The sequence below is a fragment of the Bactrocera neohumeralis genome, chromosome 5, assembly GCF_024586455.1.
Source record: "Bactrocera neohumeralis isolate Rockhampton chromosome 5, APGP_CSIRO_Bneo_wtdbg2-racon-allhic-juicebox.fasta_v2, whole genome shotgun sequence".
Classification (NCBI taxonomy): domain Eukaryota; kingdom Metazoa; phylum Arthropoda; class Insecta; order Diptera; family Tephritidae; genus Bactrocera; species Bactrocera neohumeralis.
In genome coordinates, this window is record NC_065922.1 from 4884965 (window position 1) to 4895186 (window position 10222).

At 40.7% G+C, this 10222-nt stretch overlaps 2 protein-coding genes across 2 annotated transcripts; one reads left to right on the forward strand and one right to left on the reverse strand.

Moving 5' to 3' along the window:
• Positions 1-1031: 1031 nt before the first annotated feature.
• On the reverse strand, positions 1032-5587 carry LOC126760374 (uncharacterized). Its single transcript, XM_050475964.1, has 6 exons — positions 5234-5587; positions 3913-4937; positions 3734-3856; positions 3429-3671; positions 3175-3359; positions 1032-3116 (listed from the first exon to the last, which is right to left on the reverse strand). The coding sequence occupies exons 1-6, from the start codon at positions 5403-5405 to the stop codon at positions 1253-1255; spliced, it is 3612 nt and encodes a 1203-aa protein (XP_050331921.1). The 5' UTR covers positions 5406-5587; the 3' UTR covers positions 1032-1252.
• Positions 5588-6201: 614 nt separating this feature from the next.
• Positions 6202-8826, forward strand: LOC126760386 (NEDD8 ultimate buster 1-like). Its single transcript, XM_050475978.1, has 9 exons — positions 6202-6272; positions 6353-6521; positions 6580-6703; positions 6760-6960; positions 7016-7161; positions 7217-7459; positions 7522-8067; positions 8127-8210; positions 8271-8826. The coding sequence occupies exons 2-9, from the start codon at positions 6402-6404 to the stop codon at positions 8637-8639; spliced, it is 1833 nt and encodes a 610-aa protein (XP_050331935.1). The 5' UTR covers positions 6202-6272; positions 6353-6401; the 3' UTR covers positions 8640-8826.
• The last annotated feature ends 1396 nt before the right edge of the window (positions 8827-10222 follow it).

Here is a 10222-nt window from a genome sequence, read left to right on the forward strand (position 1 = left end):
AGAAACGTTGTTGGCAACATACATGGCAATCGGCCGGCCGGTCCTTAACTACGCCGCACCAATATGGTCGTCTGGATGCAGTAAAACGCGGACGAGGAAGCTACAGTCATGTCAGAACACTGCACTCCGGACTATAACAGGATGCCTCTTGATATCTCCCAGTTAAAGAGCATAATGAACTCCTCTCCAAGCAGTTTCTGCTGGGGTGCTTTCGCAGAAATCATTCATGCAGTCACCTACATTAAACAATACGCCGACCAGACTTCGGACTCAACTAACTTCAGACAAGAACTGACCGCCACTCACAGTGGAGCTATTGATACCTGCACCGAATCCCTCTCAGTGAGTGACGTAATTGAAGTCAAACCAACACCCATTGCAGGCGAAGAGCTCGAGTTGCCGCGAGATTCGAGAGTGACCCTGGCGCAGCTTCGTTCTAGATACTGTAGCAAGTTAAGCTCCTACTTATTCAGAATCGACACTGACATATCAAACATACATATGTCCACTATGCAACGGGTCCCCGCATGACACTAACCATCTCTTTGCATACCATGCTAACCCTACACATCTGACACCCTTCTCCCTTAGGTCCGACCCCTTTGATACAGCACGTTTTCTGGGCCTGGGCCTACCTTTGGATGACGTCGATGACAACTTATTTAATTCTTACAATCCTAACGGGGATTAGGTACCTGTTAGAACAAAGAACAACAAAGAACTAACTATTTGTGCTACCACTCAAGATGAAACTTGAAACACACTGCAGCCTTCGAAGCGGATGGTCATCCAGGAAGGTTATTTGAATGTTACATCAAATAACAAGACAGCAGTTGATATTCGGAGTCGCTCTGAACCGAGTTCTCAGCCACAAATCCATAATAGGTTCCCCATGTCTCATCGGCAATTCAAGCTGTAAAATCTGACGGACCGTAAAATCAGCCGCGAAGAACTTTTCAACAATCACATTGTCAACTCAGAAACAAGAAATTTTTTTCTTAATTACAATTAGATTTGTATATTCTGTAAATTGTTACAAATAATTTCTTTAGGAATTTTCTTTAAAATTAATTTAGTAAATTTAGATGAATTTATGAAAATTTGTTTTAAAACAAGCAATTAAAATTTGGTAATTAGCAAACTTAAGTGATGATTCAAGTTTTGTTATCAACTGTCGGCTTGAAAACTTTTCTGCTTGATATATTTCTCTGCTCACACCGCAGCTCAACTCCACTCTTCCGTTAGAGGAGTTTTACTCCCAGAAATCGCTGCCACTATCACTTTTCTTTCTGCGTTCTGCACCGCCGCCACCGCCCCCGCAATCGGATAAGTGCACCGCACTGTTAGAGGAAGAACTGACACGTGATACCTCTTCGATAGGGGGCATTGGCAACGAGCTCACTTTAACAGTGCCCATTGGTTCGTACTCTTCATCGACCTCCTCTTCGACCTCTTCCTCTTCTTCCACCGCCGCAACCAGTTCTTCCAACTCTATCTCCTCATCAACTGCCTCGACCATGCTAGCGATTTCGATCGATGACTCGCTCACCACTTCTTTTAGGTTATCATCTACGCATATGGAGAAGGTTGTTGAAGAAATTGTTGGCGCCAGAACGTTGATTGCCGTCGCTGAACTTGTAATATTATAGTACTGCGGCCTTGTTGCTGGTACTGCTCTTTCCGCCGATATCTTCCGTGCATCCACATCAGAACTGGCAAATGTGTTCAAAGCTTCCTCAAAGCTGCCATTAGAGTTCGGAGTTTCTGCGCTTTTTGCGGTTTTTGTTCGGCGCTCTTTTCGTTCCGTTTTATTCTGCTTGAATTTACGGAACGTGCTGGCGGACTCGTTGGTCACAGATGAAGTTTTGCCACCCTTTCTAGTTTTTGGACTCATTACATGTTGCTTTTGTTGGTTACTTTGTTGGATTCTTTGTTTAGGTTTACTTTTCTCTTTTTCTAATGAGTCGGCACGTGAATGTGACAACTCGTCCTGCTTTACGCCTGTTGGGGTCTCGGTGAACAACCGATGCATTCGCTCCATAGTTTCTAACAAGTTCACTGTGGCCTCCACTGGATTAATAGAGTCAGTGGTTTCACCATGACCGATCTTTTTATCACGACCTTCAACTTTACCTCTTGGACTCCCTCCCTTTTTGGCGCTACGCGTACTACTAACTGTGTCCGATGCCTCCTCCTCCTTTTTACTGTGATCACTCGCACTTTGATTGCTATATGTTTGCGAAGCAGCTTCCAGATGTTGCAGAAACCCATCCGGTGTCCACTCGTTAGTGTATCGGCCTGCTCTTTTCGCAGCAACAGCAGCTGTGACAACAGTAGATACCGAGGTAGTTTTGGCAGTTACTGCTGGCATAGTTGCCGCTGGCGCTGTTTGCATTGGTTTCGCTGCAGACGTTTTTGAGGCTTCAGCAGTCACGCTGGTAGTTGCTTTACTTGTCAGTTGGTCCATTTTTGGTATGCTTGCCTGTGGAGTATTTGGAAGGACAGCATAAGCTCTATGGAGAGGAGCTCCGTTGCTTCTGGCACTCACTGTATTAGTGTTGCTGTTGAAGTTGCTATCGTCCGTTCGTGGCTCAGATGACCTTGTAGCGTTTTCATTCCATTGAAATGAGTGGGCATTGCCCGATATCAAATTACTCTGGGATTCGCTAGTACCGAAATTCCGATTGTAATAGTATGGCTCAAAACCTAGTGGTTTGAATTCTTCCTCGTCACTACCCATCTTAGCATACTGTCGATCACCTTTAAACAGTTTTGTTTTCGCCTCCAAAATTGCATTGCGATACTCAAAATTCGGATTTTTGTTTTCTTGATCAGTTAAATCTATTAGCGAATTTTTTGATTCGACCGTTTTATGTCGGCTTTTGGTTGTCACCTCCCGCCGTTCGTTTTCCGCTCGGAGCGTGGAAGATGTTCGGATATCTTTTAAGGTCTTGCGATAGCTGTCGGCAATTTTTGGGATATCCTTTTTATTGCTCTCGGAAAGGCTGGACACTACTTCGCGCATAGTTTCGGCCTGCAGACGCTGTCGGTCGAGATAATTCCGGAAATTCAATTCCAGTTGATTGCTTTCATTCTCAAGCTCTTGAATGCGCATCCTACACAAAAGAAATAGATTGTAGTTGAAGCTTAAGGAAAATTTAAAGAATTGCTCACTTAGCCTCGTAAACGATTTGGTCCACAGTTCGCTCTTGCTGTGCAATGCTTTGGGCCATCTTCTGCAGTTGCTTCTGTGTATTCACCACATCCTTTAACAAGGGATCTCGAGTTCGGGTGTCAGAAACAGTAATTTCATGTATATTGTTAGAGCACTGAGGATCGCTGGGATTGATTTTGGGTTCCTTAAAGAATGTACGGTAAATTAAAAATAAAACATTCCAATAAATTCGAATCGCTTAATATATTAATACCATTTCTCTGACAACTCTGCGCACAATTTCATCTGTTATATCGGTTTGTGCATTAGCATTCGCTGCATCCTCTTTTTCTGCTGCGGCAGTGGGTAAGTCAGTGGCTTCAGTCTTGTGTACATTCTGAATTTTCTGCAGAAGTTCCGTATGTCGGCTCTCGAACTCTTTCAATTGCTGTCCAATACTCTCGTTAAGCATTCGCGCTTCATTGGAATAGTCATATTGTGGAAGACGAGAGACGTGCTGTCGGCGAAAAAAACTAATTAATTTTAGATACAATAGAAATCTTACTTAAAACCGTTTACCTCCATTAATTTTTCCTTGTATTGTATTTTAAGCACTTCTTTTTGGTGTCGTAGTTTCTGATCGGATTCCTTTCGCAGCAGCTCGCGCTGCTTATTTAGCGCTTTCTTTAGTGATACTTCTATCTGCCATTATAATGTAAATATGTAATAGTTATAAAAAGTAACGGTGAAATATTTACTCTGTCTAAAAACTTCTGTCCGTTCCTCGTATGTCGCATCTCATGCACCCAATCGGTGTAGGATTTTTCCGCTGTGGGCTTCTTATGCTCCGCACAGTTCGACCGTCCGTTGGAGAGGTCTACCTGTACTGCAGCTTGCGAAAGCACTGGCTTCGTTGGCAATATATGCTGCAATTGACTTTGTTTCTCATTGCTGGCGATCAGCTCCTTCGAAACCGATCTGAAACTTTCGACGCATTTCGTAAACTGTGTTGCCAACGCGTCGACTGCTGAGACAACTGCGCCCACTTGCTTGTTCTTGCGTTTAGTGTGCGTCATATGCTTCAGTTGACTCGTTACTCGTTCTAAACTGTGGTTTAACTTCTCGTAGCGACGAGTCCTCACGCTTTTGGCAAGACGTGTAGACGGCAAGCTGCCGCGGTTATATCGCAAGTCGTTTAGTTGCTCAGACATTTCCTTTACTTTGGTGGAAAGTATCACTAAATATTTGTTGAGGTATCTTACGTTGGTGCTCGGTATCTCATTTTTCGCACAACTTGCTTTCAATGAGTCGTTTGGTTGCTGTCGGCGTTCCGGTTCATGTGTTGTATTGTTATCTTCGACAGTTTGTGTTCCTTCATTTGCTGTGCCAGGTTTAATAGAGGCAATTCTTTTCGCGTACTCCTCCTTCTGTCTCAATAAATACCGGAGGATCACCATCAATAGTGAAATATTTTTATTGTGTTCATATTTTCTAATAATACTATTTTTAAATGGAGTCTCTTGTGGTGTTTTACTAAATATGGCTTCTAAAATTTCTTTGATTTCATCGCCGCTGAACCGGAAATGCGGCGAGCTCTCAAAATCCGGAAGTGTGTTTCGAAATGGTACCTCGGTGCAGAAGACTGACAAGGAAAAATGGCAGTTTTGTGCATAGAGAAATTCAGCAACGAGCGTGTTGAGCGCCAACACCAATGGCGAGAGTGTCAAACGCTGCGCGGAACCACCGGTGGTAGTTGTTGTAGTTTGTGCCAAAATTTGACGTCCTGAAATAAAATAATCTTATTATTCCATATTTCTTAAATATTTTCGCAACGTATTTTTCCATCACTGATGCAAATATCTCTACACTGCATTGCCGACATAAATATTATCGATAAAGACTGCTGCTATGGCAACGCCATGAATGAAGGCCAAACAAAAATGTAAACAAAACAAATTATGAATGAAATCCCATCGCGTATTGGTAAGAATACATATGTAACGCCACCTCATTCCAATTCATGCATTTGTAAACCTCTTTAATGATATCAGTCCCTTTATCCATGAGGAAGCCACTCACCTAATGCAGTTTTGTTGAAGTTTGATATGAGATCGGTTCGCAACTTTGCTTGTAATGACCGCGCCACATCGTCGCGTTCCATCCAGTCACGGAAATGCTTCTCGAACTCCTTGACTGGTAGTTTAGATAAATCGGTCAGGTTGGCTCTCATATCCATGTCCGCGTTAGCCATGTTGATAGAATTCAACACGAAAAGCTTTCTTTCACCTTCATAAACTTCAATTTTTATGCGTCTATTTCAATATTTTCTTCTTTTCTCTTCACAATGTCGAAAACTCACTGTCACTTGTTTGGAATTTTGTTTGTCCACTACAACACAATTTGAATTTTTACTGGGCACAGTGTACAATATATTTGTGCAACGACCCCTTTTCGCATTGATAAGCATTCATGCGTAACGACAAATGTCAGTAGAAATATAAAATTGTTTTGAACGCGAAGTGTGTTCAGTGCAAGAATTACCCACCTCACAATTAAAAAGCAAAGTTGGTGTAAACAAAGATCTGTAAATTAAAGAAGACTTTTGTTTACAAATAAAAACGAGAAAATTGAAGATTATTTTTTAATGATTTCACTTCAATTCCATTTTTGCTTCCTTTAGTTGGCAGCCCAGTTTTTAGAAGCTATTTTTCGGAAGAATAAAACTCTTTTCTGCAATAGTTAAAAAGTTTAAAACTAATACAATAATTTATACTTATATTAATATCGCTATAATTTTTTTCAACAAGAATGTAATGTTTGTGTGTAAGCAGAGAACTTATATTTATAAATACGTTATAAGATATATATATTTATAAATATACGTTCTCTGGTGTAAGCATTTATTTAAAATAGTGTTCGGGCCCTTTTAAGTTATACGGTTTAGTTCACTTGGCTTGGACAGAGTGCTGGTGGTGTTTTATTTATTTGAGATTTTACAGTACTAATTTCAGGAAAAAAGTTCTGGCAACTCTACATGCAACCCTGGCTCTGATGGCCATATGTTTACGAATCAAATTCTCTTGTCAATATCTGATGATCAGGTAAAAAAATAGAGAAGGTAAATATAAAAACAAAATACAGAAAATTTTTTCTACCGATGAAATTGTGAAATTTGTATTGTCATTCCACTTACAACAGGCTAGGAGAAATATCATCCTTTTTTAAAACTCTAAATATTTACGACGTCATGTCCCACATAGACAATGTCATCATCCAGGTTAGAGCACGACTTCAGCTGTTGGGCATTAAATTGTGGGAAGACCCATATTATTTCTCAGATATTGGCAGCATAGAATCGGAAATTGATGTGAGTTTACTTTAATATTTTTAACAATTAGACAATTAAGTTAAATCTCAAATTTCAGCGGCTCGCGCAAGATTTTAGTACAAATTTGAGCCTCAGTATATCAAACTGCAAACTAGCACTAACGGAGCTGCAAGATGGTGCTTTACGAAAATTGGCTGCACGAAAAGAGTTCAATGAGACTGGTAAGTGAGCGAGGATAATTCTATTAAGAACTAGTTCAATATTTGGCTGCGTGTAGGACTCGCTACGTTCAGCGTTAGGCGCATCAACAACCAAGAAGGTACGCAAAATATGCTCGAAGTAAAATGCGATTTGAATGCTCTGGGAAAAGAATTGCAAAGTCGTATTGCCGAAAAACTACAGTTGAATGACCCAAACCGGGTCAAATGCATATCTGCCGGGAAAATTATTGATCCAGATAGAACACTCAATGCGCAGGGTAAGCTTTCATTACGGATCCGATGTTACAGTTGTTAAAATTTCTAAATTAATAGGTCTGAAAAATAATCAGCAGCTTATGGTTATTATCAGTGAAATCGATCGTGATGAAACAAATTCCAAAGAAGCCATGTATGATCGCATACGAAAAATTAAAATGGATGTCGAAGCAATAGTAGACTCAAAGCGGCAGTTGTTTGAGGTTCGTATAAAATTAAATTAACTATAAACTTAACAACATAAATAGTGGTTCTTAGATGGAGGATCAAGATGGCAACCCTGTGTTCCTGCCTCCAAATGAGAATCGTGCACTCTTGATGGCGATGGGTTTCTGTGAAAAAGCGCGCGCCGCCATCAAAAGACAACATTACGACGAAGCTTTGATTCTGCTGCTCGAAGCTGATGAGAAATTTACTACCTGCAATTCTGGTTTTCTAGAGTCAGTAGACAACTATGCGCTGGTAAATCTCGATATTGTTTGGTGCTATTTATGCCTTAAGGTAAGTTGCAATTTCGAAAAGCGAGGAACTGAATAAAGACAAAGCTTCCATCACATTCTTAGAACGTAACGCAACTGCCCGATGCTCAACGACGCTTAGACATTTGCGAGCAAAGTTTCCGGCGCAGCTATGGTGAGAATATGAATCGTCTCATTGCACTCAAAGGAAATGCATGCCCAGAGAGGGCACTTCTGATGCGCCTGCACCTGCTGCAGGGTGTGGTACTTTTTCACCAGAATCGACGTGATGAGGCCTACGAACGGTTAGAGGTTGCTGGCCGTGAGTTGCGCGAATTAAAAGTGGACGACAGCGCTGTTGAAGCACTGGTTGAAATGGGTTATGAACCGTTCGAAGCGCGTTTGGGTTTGCGTGCGTGTAGTGGCAATTTGGAACAGGCTATCAACTTCATACATGATCGCAGGGAGAAGAAACGCGACGCGCGTGAACGTTCGCATAAAGAGCGTAAAGTAAATTCGAAGCTAACGCGAAAAAACAGCGACAAAGACTGGGTGAACCCGCGCAGTGTCTGCACACTAATGGAAATGGGGTTTTCCCATGATCTTGTTGTTGCGGCGCTGAAAAAGTGTAATAATGACTTGCAGCGAGCGGTAAATGACTAAATTATGAGATTAATGTATAAAATATTAAAGATTATGCCATTTTACAGTTGGACTTGTTGCAAACCAATAGTGACGAGCTCTTGAAAAACTTGCCAAAAAGAGAAAATGCGGATACTGACTTATTAGAACAGGTACCTGTGTTATTTTATATTTGCACTGTATTGGCAGATTTGAATATGCTTGTATTTTAGCTAAAACAACTTGGTTTTAACGAAGACATGACACGCGTTGCTCTTGAGACTACCTCAAACGATATGGAGAAGGCGCTCGATTTCCTTGTTAAAATATTTGGAAACGAAGAGGAGCTTGTTAAACAGATGGAGCGCATATCTGAAGCAGCTAAAATTGCCATCGCTGGCGACGATACGCCTTCCACATCAAGCGGTATTGGCTCGCTTGTGAATACGGCTTTGGGAAAAGTGAAGAACGAAATGGAATCCCTCAAGGCATACGAACGTTTCAATGAGGATATCACATCGAATGAGCAGGACTACCTCGATTTGCCACTACTACAGGAGGAGCAAATTTTAGCCGAATATAAACGCTTTTTAGAACAATGATTAATAATTTTGCGAATATCGCTCAATTTATTCTACGCGTATATATTGATTTATATGTGTGCGCTTTGTATATTTTACTATAAGAATAATACAATAATTATGACACACATATGTATGTATAATTACAACTGTAGAATGCTGCTTAGTAATCTTCAAATAAATGTTGGCTGTCTTCGATGCGTTCAAAGCAACGGTGTATTTCTGAAGAAATTGTTTAGATCAGACCACTATAGCTTATAGCCGCCATACAAACTGACCGTTCGAAATGAAGTTCTTGAATGAAATCATTTAGAAGAAAATATTTTTTTACCAAGAAAAAATTGAAGCGCAATTGCGCATGCGCCAGAAGATATTGTGCAAAGACATGAACCACGAGTGCTACCAGTTCGATATAGATTGTTCAATTCGCTAGAACACGTGGCGATTCGAAGATAGCTACTGATTATTTCGGCTATGGTGATGCGACGCCGTTAAGCCGTTGGTGAAAAAGAAAGTTAAAAGACACTCGGATTACACGCTTTGTAAAAAGTAGTTAAGTTTAAAATCAGTCTCGTCCAAAGTGGGTTAAATCGTGGAGATGACAGTCGCTTAGGACATCAACGATCAATTTTAGGAGACAATTCTAGTGAACACGGACGCCACGTCACAAAATCGGCTGTATCACCAAAAATAAGTCGAATTTTTAAAAGTCCTTCCAAGGTCATATTTTTGAAAGTCGAAACTTTCAAGATATGCAAAAAAAAATCGATTTTTTCAAAATCCTAGACAAGAATACCCCCTTAAGTTAGAAATATAGAAAGCCTTCTTGTGGTTTTGCAATTTCTACGTGACCAATCGAAAGCAATTCTTAATAAATACGAATTTGTTGCAGAGAATTTCACCTACATGAAGAAGAGCATGAATATTGCAGTAAGGAAGAAATCTAATTCAAAAGAAATCGTTCTAATCGTTCCATGATATGAATGAAGATGAAATCAACACAGCTACAAAAAATTTTGAAAACAGTATTCAGTTGATGTATCTGATAAGTTGTCCGATTGAGCTATCCAATGAAGCTATCCACATTGAGTGCAGTTGCAAATGTCTACTTTCCTCTGGCGATCTTTTTATCAATATCAACAAGCAAATCAAATCGTATAAAAGTCGGGCTAAGCGTAGAACCATAAACACATAAGATCTGATTTTCAACAACCCTAGACTTGGTTTTTAGGCGCTGGGCAAGGAGCTTCTTTTCAGCAACAAAATCCTCCAGTAAACCCCGATTTGGTGGAAGCGCAAAAACCCTGTTTAGTTCTCCTAGTAATCGGCCAGGTAGCCAAACACACCCAGCTGAAGGGTGTGGCAAAGATAAGATAATTTCATCCCAGTGGATGAAAAAATTAAGTGGGATAATACCATTGGCTCTTCTCCCAAGGGACAGCATTACCAAAAGGATAAACCTGACCAAGGAGTTCAAGGTTACTCTTAGCAACAAGGCTGAATGGAATGATTCCACTCTCCAGCTACTGTTTAGGGTTAGTTTAATCAAGTGGTACACCGACGGCTCGAAAACGTGGCAGAACCACGTATCGAACTCTCCATAC